Source organism: Astatotilapia calliptera, chromosome 4 (genome assembly GCF_900246225.1).
Source record: "Astatotilapia calliptera chromosome 4, fAstCal1.2, whole genome shotgun sequence".
NCBI lineage: Eukaryota > Metazoa > Chordata > Actinopteri > Cichliformes > Cichlidae > Astatotilapia > Astatotilapia calliptera.
Genome location: NC_039305.1, coordinates 8,103,732 through 8,127,856, shown reverse-complemented (window position 1 = coordinate 8,127,856; position 24,125 = coordinate 8,103,732). Strand labels below are relative to the sequence as shown.

At 39.3% G+C, this 24,125-nt stretch overlaps 2 protein-coding genes across 4 annotated transcripts; both read left to right on the top strand.

The window, feature by feature from the left end:
* Positions 1–256: 256 nt before the first annotated feature.
* Positions 257–10,688, top strand: rab5c (RAB5C, member RAS oncogene family). Its single transcript, XM_026164378.1, has 6 exons — positions 257–379; positions 5,308–5,645; positions 7,384–7,535; positions 7,775–7,897; positions 8,003–8,096; positions 9,195–10,688. The coding sequence occupies exons 2-6, from the start codon at positions 5,480–5,482 to the stop codon at positions 9,320–9,322; spliced, it is 663 nt and encodes a 220-aa protein (XP_026020163.1). The 5' UTR covers positions 257–379; positions 5,308–5,479; the 3' UTR covers positions 9,323–10,688.
* A 3,905-nt stretch (positions 10,689–14,593) lies between these two features.
* kat2a (K(lysine) acetyltransferase 2A) lies at positions 14,594–24,048 on the top strand. 3 transcript variants are annotated; one of them, XM_026164375.1, is made up of 19 exons: positions 14,594–14,660; positions 14,979–15,266; positions 15,553–15,676; positions 15,781–15,926; positions 16,056–16,145; positions 17,396–17,577; positions 17,685–17,876; positions 18,045–18,151; positions 18,431–18,535; positions 18,846–18,982; positions 19,782–19,990; positions 20,093–20,219; positions 20,386–20,496; positions 20,580–20,723; positions 20,822–20,936; positions 21,053–21,089; positions 21,565–21,628; positions 22,676–22,760; positions 23,854–24,048. In XM_026164375.1, exons 2-19 carry the CDS (start codon positions 15,039–15,041, stop codon positions 24,045–24,047), a joined length of 2,397 nt encoding a protein of 798 aa, XP_026020160.1. In that variant the 5' UTR covers positions 14,594–14,660; positions 14,979–15,038; the 3' UTR covers position 24,048. The 3 variants fall into 3 exon arrangements, with proteins under 3 accessions (XP_026020160.1, XP_026020162.1, XP_026020161.1); XM_026164377.1 differs by having other exon boundaries at positions 14,603–14,626; XM_026164376.1 differs by lacking the exon at positions 14,594–14,660 and adding an exon at positions 14,695–14,803.
* Positions 24,049–24,125: the final 77 nt, after the last annotated feature.

Sequence of the window (24,125 nt, the reverse complement as noted above, 5' to 3'; positions counted from 1 at the left end):
GCAGATTGTATCCCAAGCTTATTAAAAATATTATGCTAAACAAAATTTGTTACAAAATTTCACGCCATTTGAAAAGCACAAGTTTTATTGTCATTATACATAATTTTCATAAACACCATATCATTATATTATAATTATATTCAAATTAAGATAATTTTAGATGTTATTTATGACTAGATATAATAAAACCTTGATAAAAATGTCGTGCTGCAGACTGGAGGGTCTAGCGTAACCCGCTGTCCTCATTGGTCAGAAAGCCACTGACAAAAAGTGGGAGGTTCCCGGAAAAATTGCTAACCGGAAGGGAAGGCCGGAGCCCAAGAAGAAGAAGAAGAAGGCAGCTGCTGCCGATGAGACCAGCGAAGGAAGAAAAAGTAATGTAAGTAAAACAACTTGAAATTAAGAGTCATGTTGGTGAAGAGCAATACTGAACGTGTGTTGGATTATTTTGTCGACAAACTGTTTACTGTAGTTTGATCTATTTTGTTATTATTATTTTTTTCTGCTTAGCATGTCAGCAAAGTCCGGGCTCAACCGAAATGCCTTATCAGACTGGATCGAGGGAAGCTACGAGCTGCCCTGTGGGACAAACATTCTAAATATTGAAAAAAAAAATAATAATAATGCCACGGCAGAGCCCTGAGATAGCTTAGAAAAATGTGACATCGTTTCATGCAAGCAAGTGGACGCAATAAGACGTCCCGGAGTTTCTCAAACGTCAGACAGCTGACGACACAGGGCCGAGAAAAGAAAAGTTGTCTAATGACGCTTTCGACTTTTGGCCGTAGCTGCTAACACAGCTAATGCTATCAGAAGTCAAGTTTCCTTGCCAAGAACATAGCTTTTGTTTTCTTTGTCAGTTTAGGCTAGCAAATGGGTGCTACTGCTAAGTAAGCAACAAGGTTGATTCTTTCACGTTGTGTAGTCAGCGTTCATTTTGTTAGCCAAGTGCTTAGTGGAACTCACAAGTTCCAGTCGTGTCGTCTACGTTTATGATAGCGGTTCCGTATCGCACCTAAATGTAACGTGCCGTTTTAGCCAAGACAGGTGCATTGTTGTTTGATAGTTATTTTATCGATTGTTTTGAATCAAACCTTAGCTTTACAGTTTAAGTTGCCTTATCATTGTGCTTAACCCGGCATCGACCGAGCAAAACTTCTCACGTACTTTGAAATATTAGTTGTAGATTAACTAACTTAATATGTTACGTTCCTGCCACCGGTTAAGTGTCTAATGACTGGTCTTATGTGCGATGTCTAGGCTCAGTCGAGGCACATCATAGTCGTCTAATGTTCTCTAAATTAGATGTACTATCAAGGCAGCTGTAATCTCTTCACAATCTGGTGCTTTTTATTATCAGCTGCATTTGTGCATCACATTTTGTGACAGAGTAAATGTGCGTACATAGTCTCTTGCTTACCTCTGAAGTTGTATTTATGGCAGTGCCTTCTCATCATTAAAATGTCATTACTGCTGACTTTGTGGTGTAACATCCGCATATTGCAACGTTGGGGTTGTTATGTGCCTGCACGTGTGTCTTCTTGCATTTAACAGCAAATACTTTTTTTGTATGCTGTGTATCTTCACAGCTTATGTTTATGGCTTGATACAAGTAACAGAGCTTGGCCTTTGAGATAAAGATGTGATTTACAGTTGCTTGCCTGAGCTCTCATGTTTATGGCATGTGGACCTTGTCCTTCTTAAACAGCCACTCTTTTTGACAACCCAGCCCTAAAATAAGGACTGCAAATTAGTTGAACACTAGTATGCAATACATTTGGGTGCTATGTTTTGGCATTGCCTTTAAAGTTGTAAGTTGTTGTAGTTAAACGGACAGCTGGACCTACTAAATGTCGCTCAATCAACTGGACTCAATTTTTGAGTAAATCTGTGTAAAGGATCAAATATCAAATCCCATTATTTAATAATTCACTTAAAATCACTTGAAGTCATAAAGTGGACAAAGTCTGTTTTAAACAGTTTGATGAGTTGAAAGGTCTCAGTTTGGGAAGCGCCAGTGATGCTTGTGGTGACTCTGCTGTTTGCTTTTCCTGTATTGTGTCACCACATTCCCATCTAAAATCACAATGCCAAACCAATTCTTTGTAGCTATCTTGGATTCAGAACATTTCCTGTTTCTTTTGATTTCCCAAGAATGGTGCTGCTTTTCAATATTTGTTTACAACCTAGGACAAACTATCACCTTTGGCAGCAATAGATAGGCCTTTAATATATGCTCATGTGTACATGCAAATTTGGACACAGCCATCTGTACAAGCAGATGGGATTATGAGCTAAGACAAAAGTATGGTGATGCAGCCCCTCATCAGATACCATTTCTTCCATGACTCCATCCTTCAAATAAAGTGAACTGCACATGTCTCTGCTTGTCTTCGTAATGTCAGTGTTTTGGTGGCAGGTTGTTAATCTAGTTTATAAATTGAATGTGAAAGTGATTTTCTTTTTCTAAAATCTAGTCTGAAGTTTAAGGAAATCATCATACTGTCCAGGTAAACCAAAATTTATTAATTACAGAATGTCATTTTTAATTGTGTGACCAGGAATGGAGAATGAATCCTGTTATTTTCCTTCTGCAAATATGGTCTTTTGGTGTTAGGTGACAGCTTGTTTTCTGCATAAGAAGAGCCTCGATTACGCACTAGTACAACAATACAAAATCTTCAAATCTAGCAGTCACAAGAACACTTGGAAACTGATCATAGCAGCTGGTAACCTGATCTTTCTGCTTAATTTTTCAGTATAACTAATGTTTAACGATACCTAGATTTTGTTCACGGAGCAAAAGCAATTAAAAAAATGTTTTCATTGCTTCTTTGACTGATTAAACGCATTTAATTTGTGCATGCATTCTCCAATTTAGATTGCAATAAACCACAATCGCTGCTAAGTTCTTGGATATTATGCCAGCAGCAGAACATACAGGGGCCACAATAAATATTTCACAGCCTCTCCCTCTCGTCTGTTGTTTTTTCCTGCCTTTTCTCCTCCCCCTCTGACCTATGTCCCACTGTCTCTCGTTCCCTGACCCACTTCCCTGTGGAGGTTTGCAGTACCCATTAGGGATGCCATCACAGCATCCATCAGATGCTGCTTAAGATGTGTGAAAGTCTCTATCAGTGTAACAAAGAGTCTCTGATTGCAAGCCTGTCAGCTGCTTCCAGCTTTGATGTTACTGTTGTGGCTCTCAGTTATTACTAAATCATCAATCCAGCAGCTAGGCTTTGTGGATAGAATTAGATTTTTAGTACTTTGTTTTCCCATTTATATATCCTCTTTTTATTAAAAAAAACAAACAAAAAAAAACTACGTCATGGTCCTTGGTTGAAGATGAATTTTTGCTACCAAAAGATGCCTAACTTGTGTGTGTATTATTTACGAATGCAGTGCTTTTGTCATCGTCAAAAGTTGAAATTCAGTATTAAATATTAAATACTATAAATAGTAGAAAATAATTTTCTTAAGGAATGTTGGTTGAATAGGTCTTAATTTCCCAGTATCATGGGAAAGTACCAGTATAGTTTATCTATTACTATGTAGCTTATTCCTAAGAACAGAAGTATTAAGTTAATTCTTCTGTTTTAAAAAGAAAAAGAAAAAAGAGGAAGAAACAACTCATTCACCTAGTGAGGAATGTTAATCTTATGAGTACAGACTGACTTTTCCAACTCTGCTGTGCTATAAAGGATTTCCTTTCTCTGTTAGGCTGTGAAGCAGAGCCGATCTACTAGTTAAGGAGCCCAGCGTAAACTTTAGTGTACTGCTAGAGATATCTACTGTACATGTATACAGCTGTAATCCCATGTAAGAGTTAACTGACTTTAATGCTTTAATGAAATTGGAAAATATTTATTTTACCATAACACATGTAATGCCTGTGTGTTATGGCCATCGTTTTTGTTTGCGTAACAGGAAACTGTAAAGGAACTGGTGTATTTTTTTTAAATAGCTCCTTATATCTGCAAATGCTAAATTAAACCAGTTCCTCCAAAAACATAATGGAAATGTGTTGGAGACAAGTTAGTCTGTTGACTGACTGTAGCTTGGTTGATTCACTGTCAAATAAAACATGCAATTTCTTAATATTTCATTGACAAAGCCATGATCTACAGTCACATGCTAAAGATTAAGCATAGCTCAGCAACAGGCGGGGGTGGAGCTGGCACAACCAAATCATTAGCCATGATGCCGCCTCTTGATTTTCCCTCATTCTTGAGCTATCCCCCTGTCTTTAAGGAAGAGTCCTCATACGTGGCTTGATTGTTCATCATGCTTCTGTGTTGAGCTATTCCTGTGATCAAGCTGAGTCTATCCCAGGTTTTAATGTGCTCAGCAGTAAAATGTCTTCTGCAATCTTCACTTCCTGCTTTGAGCTCAGTTGTGTTTCCTGTCTTTTGACCAAGCAGAAGCTGGCTGACCTCATGTGTATCACCCAACTGACATGCACGCACGCACACACGCAGGCAAGGTTTCACTTACTAACAGTAGGCGAAATGAAAGGAACAAATTGGTGGTGTCCTGTTTACACATAAGCTACAGATTTTATTTTGTACCAATTTAAACTAACCACAAACCCCCGTTTGTTTTTGTTTTTTTTCAAAGGTTTCTTTTTATTGTTCTTACAGTCCTTGCAAAACAAAATTTGGCCAATAGCCACTGCTGGCATTCTTTTGTGGTCAATGCTTAACGTTTAATGAGTTTCTTCTTTTCTATGTAGATAACAGCCACGAATATATTAATGATGCATGACTATATCTTTGAGCTGTGGCTATTTTTGAAATCACAGGAACACTTTGAGTTGTATTGTATTTATATTTGTGCATTAGGCAAGTTGCGTTAACTGGTAGTTAAGCCAAAAAATTAAGCAAAAGTAAGAATTTCATCCTGTAATGCATGCTTCAGCCATTTAAATGTTTAATAACCTAACCTGTGAGAGCAAGTTGGAGGACACAATTTAAAATCAGAGACTAAGTGCTCTCCTTCAGCTCTTGTTTATAGTAAATAAAGTTAGGTTATAAACTCTATATCTCGAGGCCCAATGTGATGAGAGTTTTGGTGTCAACAACTTGGATTTTAAATTGTTTAATCATTTTGGGTTAAAGAAAAAGTGTTACTGCTTTCTTCAATAATCTTTCTTATGTCAAACCGCTTGCAGGAACAAGGAGTTATTTTGTTTTGGGGGGATTTGATGCTACTGGTGTTCACAGGTTTCACAATGACTGTGGTTGTTTTCAGTAGAAATCTGTTTTGTTTGGAGTAGAGCTTAACTAAATTTGTTGTGTTTTGCAGCTCCCCACTGGTGAGGCCTCCTCTTCTTCCAGTAAATCTGCCAACCAACCTAAACTTTCCTACATCCATCTTAACTTCATCAGCTCCCCTATAGTAAGCCCAAGCCTGAAGTCAGCCATACACCCTCTTCCCCCAGCTCCTCCTTCTTTTTCCCAATTTTCAACACTGCAATATGGCAGGGCGAGGTGGACCAGCACGGACCAACGGCACCACAGCAAGCAGCAAGATCTGCCAGTTTAAGCTAGTGCTGTTGGGAGAGTCGGCAGTGGGCAAGTCCAGCCTGGTGCTGCGCTTTGTCAAAGGCCAGTTCCACGAGTACCAGGAGAGCACCATCGGAGGTGAGGGTTGTTTGTTTGTTTTCTTGCTTGATTTCCACAATTGTCTATTGTATTATTCTTTGACTTTCTGCTTTACTTACAGACATATGTAGCATCAAAGCTATATATGTCTTGTGTATGTACAGGTAAGCAGACTCTTAATGCGTGTTTGAAATTGTTCATCTACAGTGTAAAAGTAGACTTTACAAATAACTTCAAAAAAAAATAAAACGTAATCATAAACAAATGTTTTTCTTTTTGTTCTGACTCTTAAAAAGTTTTAAACTTAGGTGCTCAAGCAGAAAAACATGTCCTTGCTAGTTCAGAGAACTGCTTGCCTGCAGGTCTTAATCTTTTCCGTTACTAGAGTCTGTGCAGGAAGAGTCGTGCAACCAGTTCTTTGCAGCTAAAATGAGCCACCAAACTCCTCACATGTATATTTGATGATATTAAAATGTATTTGAGGTGATGGCTAAATATGTTTTTTTTTTCTCTACACTATGGGATCTTCTGCCTGAGCAAAATCATTGCTCCAGCTGGACAAACAATCACTGAGTTTAGATATTAATACATTTACTCTCCTACTAGAATTCCAGTGCTGAATACTCAATACAGTAAAGTAAACAAACTAATGCATGTATTTGTAAGCAAGTAAGGAAATGATTAGCTGAAGAATGAAATGGAGACTGAATACCGATTAATGACTTTAAAAATGAAATTAATTGATAACAGTTTTTTGACAAATATAATGTAAGGAGGTGGTGCAAAGTATCTGTATTTGTTTCCTGGGTTGCAGCCATTCACATGCTTCTCAATGTTGGGTTTATATGGAGTTTCTTTACAGTTGTAAAAACTGTTAAGTATGTTGTGATTAGCAAGACCAAAAAGATGTTTCTGTATAATAACAAAGGCATGGAAAAATCATTCTTACCTTAATGACAAAGTTTGAGTTCAGTGAAAGTGAGGGAAAGCTTCTTCTTCAGTTCTTCATCTACCTATCTCAATATTATTGCTGCAACATTTATTACACCACCTCTCTGCTCATGTCTGGATCCAATATTTATGTATTATTGCAGTTTCTCACTTTTAATTAAAGTTGCTTGCATTGCAATTTTGTATCAGGTGAAAGCCAAAAGTAAACTGTGTTAAATCAGCGCTGAACAGTTGGTTCATTCGTTCTGTCTTTTCTTTTGGTCGTTTTTCCTTTTGCTTTGTGTAGAACCAACTTTCCCCATGTTTCCTGTATCAGGTTGCTTGTGAGTAATGTGGCTATAGGATGTAATGACAGGAAGCTCTGTGCTTACACTCGCCAAAAGACTTGAAATGAGTCAGCATTTTTTATGTTTTTTTTCCCGAACTTGTGGTTGGTCAGCAGCATGCCTAGTCAAAGATTACAAAGCTTTAAAGTATGTGCTATGTGAGTGCTCGGTTTTCTCGGTCTTGTGACAGTTGGCTAATTAAATGGAGCTTTGCCTCTGTTCATAAACCATAGCATTTTCTTTGTACCTGGTAGCTTTTTTGTTTTTTCTTGGTTTTTTTTGCGTTATAGGTTTATCTCCATAGCTGGCATGTCCTCTGGAGTCTGAATTTATCAGCAAGTTTTAAACTTCTTTTCATTCAATGACTGATTTCATTAATGATATTGTGATTACAAAGCCAAGTTTAAATATGAAAGTCCACCCCTAGAGATGACTTTTCTGCTTTCTCTTAAGCCCCTCTTTGTCAAATATTGAATAATTTCTTTCTACTTCCTTTCCAGCTGCCTTCCTCACACAGACAGTATGTTTGGATGATACAACAGTTAAGTTTGAAATCTGGGACACTGCTGGACAAGAACGGTATCACAGCTTGGCACCCATGTACTACAGAGGAGCCCAGGCTGCCATTGTTGTCTATGATATCACCAACACAGTAAGTAACATGCGCTGTGACAGGACCGTGGACAGTCAAAAGTCGTACGTCATTTGTTTGCTGACCCTTGTCTTCTAGCCTGGGTTGATGATTGCTTAACAGCAATCAGACCTTTGGCCTTCCAATTTTTTTTTTTTTTTTTTTTTTTTTCAGTAAAATGTAAAATGAAAAACCTGCAGCTGTGATTTAAATTTTAAAAGCACAGCAATATGTAATGATGCACATTCTTTTTTTTAAAGGATACATTCACACGTGCAAAGAACTGGGTGAAGGAGCTCCAGCGACAAGCCAGTCCAAATATTGTAATTGCAATTGCAGGAAACAAAGCAGACCTGGCAAACAAGAGAGCTGTAGATTTCCAGGTAATGAGGAAGTTCTGAGATCAATTGCTGAAGCTCGTGAAAGCTTCGGAAATTATTTAACAGACTACTGTGAATTCATACTGCTTGCATTTTTCTTTTTTTTAGGAAGCACAAGCATATGCCGATGACAACAGTTTGCTCTTCATGGAAACCTCAGCTAAGACTGCAATGAATGTCAATGAGATTTTTATGGCTATAGGTAAGTGTTAGACAGAGGGATAATAGCTTATTAAGTACTGAAGTGGAAAATAAATCAGCAACCATCCTGATGATAGGAATTCTAAAGTCTGGATTAAGTAATCATTTTCTTACAACGATGTGACGAAATGATGATAAATGTTAAGAATGCAAGGTGGCAAACTTTAGACTTCATTTTTATGCACTGCTCAGTCCATTGGCCAAAATAATCATTTCATACAAGGGGAAAAAAGGGGGATTGCCAGAAATCCTCATCAAAACATACTGCATAAGACCACTGATGGTCATTTCCCATGTAAATGTTAAATGTAATTGCTGAAGTTTGTAAAATGTGAATTTGTTGATTTTCTTCAGTTTGCATTACACTAAATTGGATAACTTTGGTGTTTGGACTGTTCAGAGGAAAAAAGGCTTTTTGCTGTTGAAACATTGACACCAAAAATAGATTAGGATATTTTCCTCTGTCCTACAGTGCTATTTATAAATCTAGACTTGTTTGTGAGAGTTGCACAGTTGCACAGTTCTGGAGATGTCAGCATCTATACCTTCTCATAATAACTAATAAATAATAATAATTATTATTGAACCAGATGGCATTTGACTTGTTGTGGGCAAAGTAGAAAAAAAAACCCTTTGAATGCATCGTCTCGTTTAGAAATGATACCCCCCACACACTTGTGTACAATGACCTTAAAAAAAAAAACCCTCTAAACCATGGTGTGGGCCTTTTGTTAGTATCGACCAACTCAAATGAAATGCTCACTGACAAGAGATGCCTTTTAATATTTCCATCCTGTTACAAGTGTAAGCCTCTCATGGGTAAACAGGTGCCTACTTCTACAGTCTGGCACCTTTCATGCTTTGCAGGTGTAGTTCAGTAAAAGAAACTGACGCTGCAGGTCACATTTTCATTTCATTACCAGAAAAATTCTATCTGGAAAAATAGCCCTACATGTCAGGGGAATAATGTTTGAATTTGTTCCTTTTAAGTTATTAAAAAAAATTCTTATTACTAATGAAAATAGCAGGTTGTTGGACGCTTACTGTCATGTTATTATAGTATAGGAATTAAGTCTTTGTACTTTGTACCACAAAACAGCCAAGAAGCTTCCGAAAAACGAGCCTCATGGTGCAGCAGGCGCGGGCGGACGAGCCAGAGGTGGTGTGGACCTGCAGGAAGCCGCACCACAGGGCAGAAGTGGCCAGTGCTGCGGGGGCAGCAACTAGCACAATGAATCGGCTGATGCAACCAATCTAAAGCTTCGATCAACCCGACCAGAAATTAGCCAGCTGTCAAACGACGTCCCATTGGTCAAACCAAACCACGGTCAGACCAACCACCCTATGAGCAACACGGCACCAATTAACTGTTTGGCAAATGAATCCACTGGCCAGTAAACTGCCAGACTCCACTGATGGTTTAAACTGGCGAACCAAGCAACAGATCAAGAAATCAACTTACTCATAGGGAATCATGTTTCATGCCAATCCATGACCTCTCGATTGATGATGGACCCTTGATGTCATCTTGGGGGGGGAAACGCATCCCATTCATGGAAGAAGGAAAAAACAAAGCTCAGTCATTACCAGTGGCACTTACTAGCGCCACTCATTTTTGTTTCTGTATTTGTGTAAAGGATTACAAAAAGTAATGCAACCAGAAGGAGTATAAGAAGACTCACTAGCCCTACCCTTTCTATTCTGCCCTCTTTCTTTCCCGTGCACCATAAATTTCTGAAGTTTTTCCGTCGTGGTCTTGAGACACGGTTAAAACTCAAATAGAGGTGCATGCAGCATCCTTCACTTTTCTGTCTTGTCCCTGGTCAGATTTTTGGAAAAAGGTTTCTACCAGGAGAAGAGGAATCGAAACATATTCCATCTTGATGGAGCTGTGTAGATTGAAATAAATCATCTTTATTATTATTATTTTTTTCTGTTTCCTTTTGACACAAGCTGGTCAATATGATTTTAAAGCCTAGTCTTTCAGGTTTTACAATCATCCAACCATGTTATTAAACAATAAACAGTAAATAGTACTTTAATAACATTGTCACTTGTGTAATTTTTAGCATTAATGAAATGTCTTTGAATCATCTGTGTAATGGCAAATACATAAAGCAAGATTTGTTTTCGTGACCAAAATCACAATTGTGTACTGAAAACATATGACTGTATTTGTATCCGACTTTTGAAGTTTATAATCAAACAGTAGTTCTTGTCAAAACATTATCTTCCCGATCTCTACATGATGTTTTGTCAACCTTAATTATGTTGTGATTTTTCTTTTTTGTTTTTTTGTTTTTTCTATGTCTTAATTTTTCTCTGAAGATCTATGGTATTAAATGCACTGGTTCTGTCTCATCATTTTGGTGAATTTAGATGTTATCCTCAGCTTCCTTTTTCTTTTCTCTCTCCTTATTTGTATTCTGCACATCAGGGAGGGACTGCTTTTCAACACTGTTGTTATCATCCTGTTATGGCATCAAAGACTAGCACAACAGAACTTGCACGGCAGTCACTGCTGTTAGGTGAGGGGGGGGAGGAGAAGGAAGGAAAATGTAATTTTGTGAATAAACAAGGGTAAGGTTATGTTTCTTTGTATGCCTGTTTAATCATTTTGTCCTATCTAATTAACTATCACACTGGATTTTTATAAATATATCTATATCAGCTTGTGCTAGTAATGACAACTATGACTTGTACTGTTGTGGCTTGTAAATGATTTTATCCCACTGCCCCACAAGAGTTTAAAAGACATGTATTATCTGTAGCTGGCCACAAATTGGCTTTGGCATTACTTTTACTAACTCTCTATATTTCCCGATTCCTTTCCTGTTTCTTTTCTCTCCAGGCTATTGTCTACATATCCTGAGATTTCCTAAAGATTAGATTTCTGTTTAAACTGGCTTTGCTTTCTTGGCTGTTAACACATGCTCACTAGAGTTTCCTGGACAATACCAAGTATAATAATCCCTTAGCTAATCTAAGTGCATCTGAAGAGATCCGTAAAGTAGAGAGGTAATTGTTCAGTTAGCGCTAAATACAGGTTTACTGTTAGGTTTTTGTTTGTTCCTGTTATCCCCCAGGTGTTTTGTGAAAAGGTGAATCCTTTGTGCCAACCAAGGTTGCAAAGTGGTTTGAAGAAATTTTAGACACATAAATTGTAGGCATCTCATCCAACCAAACAAGCTCCAGATAAACATAAATATATAATTATATAAAGATGTGGACAAAATTATAAGCCTTTAAGCTTTTTTTTTTTGCAAAACCTTCCCAAGTGCTCTTTTACAAAGCAAGGGATTTTCAATGTAATATTTCTAAATGGGCTAGTTTTCTTTATAGGCATAAATGATTTCTATTTGCACACAAGGACATAATTATTTTTTTAAGTTATAAGTTGCCTATTGAAAAACTGACCTTTTTAATGACCCATAGCACACTGCTCTGCATTGACAAAACAAAAATAAGTTTAAGACACAAAATAAATAACTAAAAATTTCAAAGACCCCAGAACAACTGCCAAGACTTAGCCAAATTGATAAATGTAGTCTCAAAGAAGACAATCACTAGACCTCTCCACAGGAATGGACAGCAGACCAAGAAACCCCCCATTTCTGCATAAGAGACATCTTCAAGCCAGACTGAAGTACACTAAGGACAATCTGGAGAAAAATGAGACATACTGGAAGCATGTCTTTGGTCAGATATGACTACGTTACAAATAGCTTTTTCACCATAAAGACACTGCACAGGAGGCATCGGTGTGACATGTTGAAAACTACAATTTAAAACACGCTCCACAGGACAAGACTCAGCAGTCCATCTGCATCTTAAGGATAAAGAACACTCTTTCGAGGATGCTAATGTTCACATTTTGGACAGAGAGGACAGATGGTTTGAAAGAGGAGTGAAAGAAGCCATCTATGTCCACTGTGAGCGACCATCTTTGAACAGAGGCGGGGGTTTACGACACCAACTTTCTGCCATCTATAATCCAGTTTTGAGATCCCTTCCCAGACGCCTTAACGCCCACTCACATCCTGGGCCATCTGATTTCAGGAATTCGCATGATAAGGTGGGGCCAGGTTTCACAATGAACTCACCCGAAACTCTGGCTGATTGGGACCCACACCCAATTTCACACCTTGGCTCAGGCGATTAGAGGATCATCAGGGGGTCCTTTTGTCCCCCTGTGGGGGGATACTCCCACTAGGTTTATATCTGGGACTCTCCACCATTTGACCTTAGAACTGAAGAAGCTTCTCGGATGAGAGGTGAAACGTCTTCAAGTAACTTAAAGAAGTCCAGACGCTTTTCTTTGCAAGCTCCTTTGACTACGATGACCTGGATGACTGAGAACCTTCACAGACATACAATTTAAAACACACAATTGATTGCTAGCATCAGGCCCTGGTAGTTTTTGGTTTTGTAAAATAACTTTGTTTACCTGCTTAAATAATGTAAAAAATAAAACGTGGATGTTTTAAAAATCCCCTACTTATTCCCTAAGTCACTCAAGTCATTCACAAGTCTGTGAATGATACTCATGGCCACTGGTCAGTGATCATGAGAATTTGCATATTGACGATGATGAAACTGAACTGACTGTTAGTCAGTGGTGCTACTTTCAGTCTTTATGCAAATGTACCATTTATAAGGCTGGGGAAACCTGTAGTCAGCTGAAACTCAAGCTGTACTTTGCACTAAGAATACTGTGTCCAGATAAACAGAATGAGCTCTCTCTGGGATTTCATTACTGTGATGGTCTAAGGAGCTTGGAAAGAAAAGCGTCTGGATGTTTCACCTCTCATCTGAGAAGCTTCTTCAGTTCTAAGGGTCAAATGGCAGAGTCCCAGATTTAAACCCCGTGGGAGTTTCCCCCCAAGGAGAGAAAATGACCCCCTGATGATCCTCTACCTAATCACATGAGCCAAGGTGTGAAAACGGGTGTGGGTCCCAATCAGCCAGGGTTTCGGGTGAGCTCATTGTGAAACCTAGCCCCACCCTATCCTCTGACTTCCTGAGGTCAGATGGCCCAGGGTGTGAGTGGGCATTAAGGTGTCTGGGATGGGATCTCAAAACTGGATTATAGATGGCAGACAGTTGGTGTCGTAAACCACCACCTCTGTTCAAAGATGGTTGCTCACAGTGGACATAAATGGCTTCTTTCACTCCTCTTTCAAACCATTGAAAGAGTGACCTTTGTCCTTTAGATGCAGATGGACTGCTGAGTCTTGTCCTGTGGAGGTGGCTCTTCTATGTTGTGCTATGCGCTTATGAAGTGGCTGTTTGGTCTCTCCAATGTAGAGGTCTGGGCAGTCCTCGCTACACTGTACAGCATACACCACATTGTTAAGTTTGTGTTCTGGAGTTTTGTCTTTCGGGTGAACCAGTTTTTGTCTGAGTGTGTTGCTGGGTCTGAAATGCACAGGATGTCGTGCTTGGAGAAAACTCTCCTGAGTTTCTCTGATACACCCGCTACATAGGGGATGACAATGTTGTTGCGTCTGTCCTTATCCTCCCTTGCTGGTGTCTGATCTTCTTTTCTGTGCATCTTTGCTGACTTTATAAACGCCCAATTTGGATAACCGCATGTTTTAAGTGCTTCCTTTACATGTGTGTGTTCCATCTTTTTCCCTTCAGGCTTAGAGGGAACATGTTCTGCCCGGTGGTGTAGGGTCCTAATTACTCCAAGTTTGTGTTGCAGAGGGTGATGGGAGTCAAAGAGGAGGTACTGGTCCGTGTGTGTGGGCTTCCGGTAAACTTCGATGTTGAGGTTGCCACTCTCTTCAGTGTGCACAGCGCAGTCCAGGAAAGGCAAACAGTTATCCTTTTTGTTGTCCCTGGTGAACTTGATGTTTTTATCCACGGCGTTAATGTGCACAGTGAAGGATTCCATCATCAAGACATGATGTATAAAAGCTACTTAAGGGGTCGTGTAATTTGATATTTTTGCCAAATATCCTTCCTGACACAACCCCAAGGGGGATTTGGATCTCTGGCTAGAACCTGTTTTTATTGTTATTATTTATTGTTAAATCACATTTTCACATTGTGTAAACTAACATGCATACACACTTGAGGTCAGTTGCTGTCTGTGGCAGCTGTTTTGCTGACATGCCTAAAAGAGGACATGTATAAAAAGGGATATTTAATCCTGAATTTGGATTGGTGGAGCTATTCAGTTTAATTATTCCTTAGTCAGAATGTCTTTAATCTTATCCTTTAACATTGTCCTATAGAAAAGGCCCAAAAGGAGCAGATTTTAGCCTTCTATAATAGTCCTGAAGGAATCCTAAAACTTTAAATTTACCTGATGGGGTTTAGTTGATAATGACACTATCGTTTAAACATTTATATTGGATATTTTTTCTAATACTTACTGTGGATTGTCATTTACTTCTGGGGTGCATACAGTGACATCTGGGGCTCCTTTTACGTAAAACAAAAATGTGAGAGCTGCAGATCCCACTATAACCAATAGAGGGTGAGCTGCTAGCTAAAGAGGGTTTAACAACACACGGCAGGAAGGTGAGCAAGGAAGACATGCAAGCGGAGATCTGTGGTAACATTTATGTTAACGCATTTAAAATATAAGGACATACAAATGACAAGATTCCTAACCTTACAGGCACTTAGTTAGCTATTTTTGCACGTGTTACACATGCAGAAGTGTAGCATATTAAAGGAAAAACCTAAACCATCACAGTGAGTTGATTCGTTTGATCTATGCTGTGGGCGGATTTAACTGGTCGGGGTCCGTTAAGGGGAGGGGCAATATAAATCAGTTGTCAATAAATCTGAAGAAGGCTATATCGGTTTTAATCGTAGACAGTACAAAATAACTTTGCTGCAATTCTAACAAATCCTACTTTGCCGACAGAACTTGAATGCAGCATATGAGCTAAACGGGAGCTGAGGAAGAAACTATAGCAGCGTGGATATGTCGGACCCGGCGGCGCAGGCCTTACAACCCCGGCTTCTTCAAGCCCAGTCTGCTGGGTCAGCGGGCTCCAGTACTACTACTACTGCAGGCTCAGGATCAGGGAACAGTGACCCGGTCAGACCAGGGCTCAGCCAGCAACAACGTGCAAGCCAGAAAAAAGCACAAGTCCGAGCTTTCCCACGGGCGAAGAAGCTTGAAAAACTTGGCGTATTCTCCGCATGCAAGGTAGCTAGCATAGCTAGCCAAAGTTCACCATAACAAAGCACTCTTCAGACAGTATTAGCATTACTGTGTATATTCAGGAACAAACATGTAGCACGTAACCTAACATACGTGTTGCAGTATCAGTTTTTAACTGTCAAGGCAGTCTTGTATTTGCTGTATTATTCACATTAAAGCCTCAAAAATGCATTTATTGTTAGGCTAACTGAACAGTCATTCATTTACGTACAAAAGCTACAGTTGTGTTATTGTGTAAATCGATGTGTATGGATTATTTGCGTATTTTCAGGCTAATGACACATGCAAGTGCAATGGATGGAAAAACCCAAACCCACCGTCGGCCACACGTATTGATCTGCAACAGCAAGCAGCCAGCCTAAGCGAGCCCTGCCGCAGCTGTGGACATGCTCTGGGTACAAACTAGCATCCACGTACTGCTCACCTTGGACATGCTGTAATAACGAACAAACGTGTATTCCAGTCATGCATTTACATTTTTTTTACACCTTAATTACAGCTAATCATGTGTCACATCTGGAGAACGTGTCTGAAGATGAGATTAACAGGCTGTTGGGGATGGTGGTTGATGTGGAGAACCTTTTTATGTCTGTACACAAAGAGGAAGACACTGACACCAAGCAGGTCTATTTCTACCTTTTTAAGGTATGGAAAAGGCATTCAAACATTAGTGTGATTGTGATACTGGTTCAGTTGAACTTAGAAGTTGATGTACATGACATTTTTTTAGCCCGATATAAACTTGTCTCGTTACTTCTTCACTCTTTCCTTCAGCTGCTGAGGAAATGCATCCTTCAGATGAGCCAGCCAGTCGTAGAAGGATCCCTCGGAAGTCCACCTTTTGAGAAGCCCAACATTGAGCAGGTAAATTTTAAGAAAATAGCTTCGGTGAATGTTTTGGTCTTAAGCAGTGTACTTACTGGTGAGCACAGACTTTAAATTAGGGCTGCTCGATTATGGCAAAAATGATAATCACGATTATTTTCACTGAAATTGAGATCACGATTATTTGACGATATTTATTTAACCCTTTAAGACCTACTATAGAACCAAGTCCACCAGAGCTTATATTATTTTTTTTACATGCTGTAGTGCCATTTGTGGGAGCATTTCAAGTTGCTATACATCAATACAACTGTTATAGCCCATATTTTAATAATATGTATGCATTAAGTGCATAGTAATTACATAAATTGCAAAAAAAGTGCAATAAACTACAAAAAAAATTGAAAATCGCTTTTGTTTTGTTTACATATATTTCTACTTGGAGAAATTTAAGAGGCTTATCCCTCAAAACTTTAAATACAATAAAGTTGCAAAAAATAGTTTCCCACCACAGGAAATTTATTTTGAGTGTCTTCATAGTTTTATTTTGGAGATACAGCAATTTTTATATACTGCAGGAAAAACAAAAAACAATCCTATGATGCAAATTTGCAAAGAAAACAGCATGTGCATCATTTCACTGTGGGAAGTGTTACAAACAGCTGATAGGAACGGCAAAGCGTGTTTCTGGAATATTATGTTTTTGTTCCTGCAAGCGCTTTTTATGCAATTTTTGCAAAGCTATATGTGGAACGAAACCGTGACCGAGGACAAGCTGATGGCATCAGATGTAAGTACAACTCCTCCGGTTTCATATGCAAAACAAATTATTGCGCTAGCTTACACGGTTCAGGTTCTACAGGGATTTAAAAATAGTTACGCAAAACGGAGCGTGCTGCTCTGACCGGCTTTAAAGGGTTAACAATGACTTTAAAAAAATAATATAAAATAGTGTGCAACACCACTGAAGTTTGTTTTTTTTAAACTCTCTTTTCAACCAACGGCAGTCACTCTCCAAATAACTTCTGCTTAGCTTTCCGAGCTTCCCTCGGGTCCTCTTAATCAGCGGTCTCCAACCTTTTTTGCGCCACGGACCAGTTTATGCCTGACAATATTTTCACGGACCGGCCTTTAAGGTGTCGCGGATAAATGAGGGAGGGGCTAATAATCGGCTCAGTCATTTTTAATGATCGTTGAAAGCCCAGATCGTAATCGTGATTAAAATTCGATTAATTGAGCAGCCCTACTTTAAATCTTTAAATATTTTTGTCTTTCTTTTAATTTCACAGGGGGTTTTGAATTTTGTCCAGTATAAGTTCAGCCACCTTGCACCAAAGGAAAGACAGACAATGTTTGAACTGTCAAAGATGTTCCTTTTGTGCCTAAATTACTGGAAGCTTGAGACCCCTACGCAGTATCGTCAACGTACCCAGAAGGATGATGGGACAGCTTACAAAGTGGACTACACTAGGTGCGTTCATTTGATAGTAGGGAAAGCCGATGTGTACATTTACTTGTTTCTAAAGTGACTATTGTATGTCAGTCTGTGCAATAAGGCGTTTCTTCTTATGATCGCAGGTGGTTGTGCTATTGCCATGTTCCGCAAAGTAATGACAGCTTACCGCGCTATGAAACCACTCAGGTGTTTGGGCGCAACTTGCTCAAGTCCATTTTCACTGTCACCCGACGCCAACTCCTGGAGAAGTTTAGGGTGGAGAAGGATAAACTGCTACCAGAGAAACGTACACTTATCCTTACACATTTCCCCAAGTAAGGACAAGCTTTATTGAAACGGTGTATGCTTGTATTCAAGTTAAAAGGCAACCTGAAAAGCTGCAGAAAGATTATCAGTGTACTTGATGGTGCACTGGACACTGTTCACATTCATCTTGTGGGGATCACTTTATGGTTATTACATTTGTACATGTGTGTCTTCAGGTTCTTGTCCATGCTGGAGGAGGAAATCTATGGTGAGAATTCACCCATATGGGAGGCTGATTTCACCATGCCGGCCTCCGATGGCACACAGCTCGGACATCAGACAGGTGAGGCAGTCATAAAGTTGTACAGTTGAGCTTTTGCAATGTGTTTGGTCTATGTGTAAGGCATATGTTTAAAGGCAAATGAAGAGTGAATGTGGCAGTATGCTAGCAACCCAAGAAATCACAAGAAGGTTTTTGGTGTGGCACACAACGTTTCAATGACTGTGCATTTTTCTTGCGCAACCTATGGTTGCCCGGAAGGCTCTAGACCTGTGTGACTGAAGGCTTAGTTCCTGTTGTATAGTTTGTAAATATGTCAAGTCTTTTTGTCTGTCATTGCAGTGATCAGTCCGGCTTCAGTGTCTGGCTCTCCTGCTCTGTCCAAGTGTCTGAACAGCAGCTCTTCTGTCAGCAGCATGGATACTGGTGGAGCAGAACCAAAGACAGGTGTGTAAACCAACATTAAAACCACCTGCACAGGAGTCTAGAATGTCTAGTGCTTAGATGCTGTCAGTGGCCTCTGTGGATCAGACATGTTTTCAGCACTTCCTGTGGGTGCACAATTGGATGATATTTTGAAGGTGAACCAGCATGTCACTGGGTTTTACTATCGTGGCTAATCAATATATATTATTTTAAGATGTAGAGATTATTATTATTTTTTTTCCCAATCAGACCTTCCTGTGTCATAGATCACTGTCGGCGAATGTTTATGCTTTTTATTGCTTTGATCTGAGAAATGTTGCGCTCATTTCAGGAGAAAAGCGCAAACTTCCCGAGACCTTGACCCTGGAGGATGCCAAGCGGATTCGTGTGATGGGAGATATACCAATGGAGCTGGTCAATGAAGTCATGATGACAATCACTGACCCTGCTGCTATGCTCGGACCAGAGGTCAGTTGGTTAAACTCCATTCTTTTAATGTTTGGTTAAGTTCATAACACCTGTGTCATGTCTAGGGATGGGTACCGGTATCACCGGTTCTGACATAAACGGTAGTAACCAGACCGAAAAGCAGCGCACATTTCGGTGCTTTTTTTCCCTGAGATGTCACACACTTTGAATTCTAGCCAATCATTTTACCTTTGCAAGCGTAGTAGGCGGGCCCAGGTACGTATGTTCTTTTAGAGCAAAGCTACAGATTAAAAATGCCCAAGGCGAAGTGGTCAAAAGTCTGGCTGTACTTCACAGCAAAATCTACAAACTCAGCAGCCTGCAACAATTGCTTTAAGCTGATACTGTAATACTGTGCAAAGGAGGTAACACCTCGAATCTGATGAAACACCTGGCGACGTATAGCGTTTTTTTTTTTTTTTTTTTTTTTTTTTTAAAAGCCGTTTTTTATTTATTATAAATATTATTATTCCGGCACCGTTTCAAAAGTACCGGTTTGGTACTGGTATCGGATAAAACCTAAACGATACCCATCCCTAGTTATGTCTAAGGAGACACCCTGGTCAATTTTCTGTGATCAAAATTTTAACTCACCAGGCAAGGTAACATTTTTAGCATGGAACAATTATGAATGAGTTCAGTCACATTTACTATGATGTGTCATAACAGCCTAAGTGGTGGTATTTAAAAAGCTTTGACTTAACACCAGGGTTATGTAAAGAAGTTGGTGTTGTTTTGGTACAATTTTAAAGACATTTAATACTGATGTTGTTTTTTTTGTTATGTTTAATATTGCTAGACTAATCTGCTGACACCAAATGCTGCCCGTGATGAGACTGCAAGGCTGGAGGAGAGACGTGGTATCATAGAGTTTCATGTCATTGGAAACTCACTTTCCCAGAAATCAAACAAGAAGATCCTGATGTGGCTGGTTGGCCTACAGAATGTCTTTTCACATCAGTTACCTCGTATGCCCAAAGAGTACATAACACGACTGGTGTTTGACCCGTAAGTCTAACGTTCTTTCCACATGTTGTGCCACTTGAGGCCCACACATGTTTGACATCTCCGTCTTTTTTATTATTTGTTTTTTTTTTGTTTTTTTAATAGGAAACACAAGACCCTAGCCCTTATCAAAGATGGCCGCGTCATTGGAGGCATCTGTTTTAGGATGTTTCCCACTCAGGGCTTCACAGAGATCGTCTTTTGTGCCGTCACATCCAATGAGCAAGTTAAGGTATATAATAAGGGGTTAAATTTATACTCAGTTTTCAGTTCGGAAAAACCAGCTTACCTACACGTACCTATAGCAAAATAAACATGAATACGATTATGAGCAGTATTGGTGAATATTGTTGGAATTTCTTTTATAAATACGGTGCTTTTTCTCGGGTCTCTTTAAGGGCTATGGTACCCACCTGATGAACCACCTTAAGGAGTACCACATCAAACACAATATCCTCTATTTCCTCACCTATGCTGATGAGTATGCCATTGGCTACTTCAAGAAGCAGGTACTGCAGGCGTGACTTGTGCATTAACTTTCCCTCTCTCATTTTTGTCTTTCTATTAATTTTTTTTCTTTTTCCCTCCGCAGGGCTTTTCCAAAGACATCAAAGTGCCGAAGAGTCGATACCTTGGATACATCAAAGACTACGAGGGAGCGACCCTCATGGAGTGCGAACTGAACCCTAGAATCCCTTATACCGAGCTTTCTCATATCATTAAAAGACAGAAGGAGGTACGTCAGAAGTTCTCATTAAAGCAAACCTTGTTTTTCTTCATTTTTGTGAACATGTCAGTGTGTTTCTTATGAGATAAATTTGAAAATGTCAATAGATTATTAAGAAACTGATTGAGAGGAAACAAAGCCAGATCAGAAAGGTTTACCCGGGTCTCACCTGCTTCAAAGAGGGAGTACGACAGATCCCAGTGGAGAGCATTCCAGGCATAAGTGAGTGTTTGTTTTTGTGTTTGTGTCTGAAAATATATATAATAAAATGCTTATTAATGTTTTACTTACAAGTACTTTTATACATATTTTTTTTATTTTTTTGTCTTTCTATTCAGGAGAGACAGGCTGGAAACCCAGTAACAAGGACAAAGGGTAAACTCTTTGGATATATTTTTAAATGATGTTGCTTTGGACTGTGACCTCCCCTGCAGGGACACTTTCATTGAACAGATTAAGATTTAGAAATGACTGAGTAGTGAAGAAAACAAACAAAAAAAATGTATAATAAGAAATACCTACTGAAATATACAATTTATCGAAGTTGTTATGATTTAATGCTAAGATGCCACTATTGTTGGTGTTCAGAAATGTATTCACCTAACTTTAGCTTTTTGTTGTGTCTTTAAGTCTACAGGTCCTTTAACCTTCTCAGGTTCAAATTACACTTTTTGTTGCTAATGCACAACCAAGTCCTGCAGTGGTACTTCTGAGTAAAAAAAAAACCCCTCATAAAATATGTATGTGGGGTAATCAGGTTGTTAGTTTTTAACTGTTGCAAATTGGCAACGCCTGCCTTGAGAGGGCTAAGTGTAGTCAAAGGTTTACTTATCATTTATATCTTTCATAGGAAAGAGGTGAAGGATCCTGATGTGCTATACAACATGCTGAAGAACCTTCTCGCCCAGATAAAGGTGAGGATCACCAGAGGCCTGTATTCGGAAGCAGTATTTGGGGCTTAACTTCAGGGTTAACCATAGATTTTTGCTGTTATGAGGGTTAACTCTTTTACCAGGGTACATCATGGTGCTAAGAAGTTCCCATAAAAAGCGTCATCCGTGAGAGGTGAAATGCCTTTAAAACAAAACAAAAGTCCAGTTGTATTTGTTTATTTTCAAGCTCTCATGGCTACCATGACCTGGATGAGTGAGAACCTACACAGACAAATCAACCTACACAGTCATAACAAATTGACTGTTATGACTGCATAACAGTCAATTTGCATTGACTAACAATGGACCGTGAGTTCAGTTTCACGATCTCGAGTATTAATATTGTCATGACTATTGATCTATTTCCATGGCTACCATATTCACGAAGAGTTTGGGAATGGCCGCTGTCACAGTATTGTAAAGCCTGGATTATACTCTATTGCAGAGATGGACAGCTGGAGACCCGACGGCCGAATACTCATTTCTGTTATACTTCAGCTGCCTGGGCATATGTGTAGTTTGTGCACTGTAATGTAATTCTACACAGACAAGTCTGCCCAGTCACAAAACAACAAACAGGCACATGGACATTCACGTATGTCCTCAGGCTTAATGTCCGATGACGAAATTTAGGTCACAGTCTGCCCAAGCGGAGTCATGGATGCTGAAAACATGAAAACCGCTTTAGATGGTGAAATATGTACTCAAAGGCCCCCTCCTCAGTTCAGAACAGGTCACTGCCTTTTCATATAATTGACCTCCTTGACTCTCCACTCAGTCACACACCATTGCTTTGGATGCATCACTTGTGTGGACTTCAGTCAGTATTTTTTCAATATTTGTAACATAAGCTGCTCTGCTGCCAGCAGATTTGCATGTTTGTCATTGGACACTTAAGGAAAAGAGATTCTTGGCATGTTGAACTTGCTTTCAGGTACAAGCCCCAGCTAACACCTGAGTGGAGCACACACAAGGATACACCCAGACTAACAAGACCTGAGACTAACTAAAACTTTGTCACCTCTGCAGACTCATCCTGATGCTTGGCCCTTTATGGAACCAGTGAAGAAATCTGAAGCTCCGGATTACTACGAAATCATCCGTTTTCCTATTGGTGAGTAAGCCTCGCTTAGATAATATGACCCCCCACCCCCCAGCAATAGTTTGCAAATCTCTTAAAACCTGCATTTTACAATACAATACACAGTTCAAAGTAAAAACATAAGAAATTAAAACCTAGCAAATCTGTCACTTTAAGAAAAAAAAGGTTTTCAACCTGATGGCAGCAACATATCTTTTAAAAAAGGTGGTACAGGGACTATATGTTTCCCACTGTGTAGCATCCTCTCTTTTATCAAAAGTCTGTAAACACCTGGGAGCTGAAGACAATAGCTAATGGACTTTCAGGGGGAGCAGTGTTGAGCCCGTTCTTGTCTGATATAGGATTCTAGCGGCTCAACTGTCCAGGGTCGTCTTTGTTGTATTACTGGTTTCATGATATGCCAATTTTTTTTTTTTTTTTTTTAATTGGTCTGGACTGCAGGCAGGCCAGTTTAACTCCTGGATTCTTCTACTACCAAGTCTTCTTATTGTAATAGATGCAATAGGCAACTTAACATTGTCTTGCTGAAAAATGGGTGGCCTTCCCCAAAAAAGCTACCTTGATAGAAGCTGCTGCTGTTTTTTTTTTTTTTTTTTTTTTTTTTTTTTTTTTTTTTTTTTTAATGCCCAATCATGTTACTGATATGTTGTGGATTAACCTATTTTGTTGTAAAATGTTCTTCCCAACTGTCTTGACGCATGCTCAATCATCCAGGTAAGTAAATCACAAAAGTTGATTCTGTTCATCTAGATGTAGCGTTTTCAGTGGGAGAAATATTTTGTCTCTCATCCAAGTGACTTCCTCAGACTGAAGAAAATGCTATGACCAGACAAACACAATCAACTTTTTGGGGTTCCTCCCAGTTTACTTTTCCAGTTGCTTGTGCCTATGTTCCACCTTGTTTTTGAGATGTGTTACTGCCATCAAAATGGTTTCTGTGATAATATAGATAATATATGGGTTTGAGATTTTCACATCATTGCATTTCATTTTTGTTTACATTTTACTTCCCAGTGTTTTTGGAATTGGGGTTATTGTTTGTGGTATTTAAGCCATTACTTTTTAATTTATGCAGATTTTCTTTGTCCTTGTTTTGCCCTCACAGACCTAAAGACTATGACAGAAAGACTCAAGAACAGATACTATGTGACCAAGAAACTTTTTATTGCCGACCTACAGCGAATCATCACCAACTGTCGCGAGTACAACCCCCCAGACAGCGAGTACTGCAAGTGTGCCAACACCTTAGAAAAATTTTTCTACTTCAAATTAAAAGACGGAGGTCTGATTGAGAAATGAAGCCTGCCTCAGAACTATTTCGACTGACAAGGAGTTACTTTCACAGCGGCCAAACGCCGAGATAGAGAAGATTTTTAG

Coding starts and splice junctions, on each gene's coding strand:
- kat2a (XM_026164375.1), top strand. CDS start 15,039: ATGTCGGACCCGGCGGCGCAGGCCTTACAACCCCGGCTTCTTCAAGCC. Junction 16,146..17,395: donor AGAAGCCCAACATTGAGCAG/GTAAATTTTAAG, acceptor TTAATTTCACAG/GGGGTTTTGAATTTTGTCCA. Junction 19,991..20,092: donor ACACGACTGGTGTTTGACCC/GTAAGTCTAACG, acceptor TTTTTTTAATAG/GAAACACAAGACCCTAGCCC.
- rab5c (XM_026164378.1), top strand. CDS start 5,480: ATGGCAGGGCGAGGTGGACCAGCACGGACCAACGGCACCACAGCAAGC. Junction 7,898..8,002: donor AGAGAGCTGTAGATTTCCAG/GTAATGAGGAAG, acceptor TCTTTTTTTTAG/GAAGCACAAGCATATGCCGA. Junction 8,097..9,194: donor TGAGATTTTTATGGCTATAG/GTAAGTGTTAGA, acceptor ACCACAAAACAG/CCAAGAAGCTTCCGAAAAAC.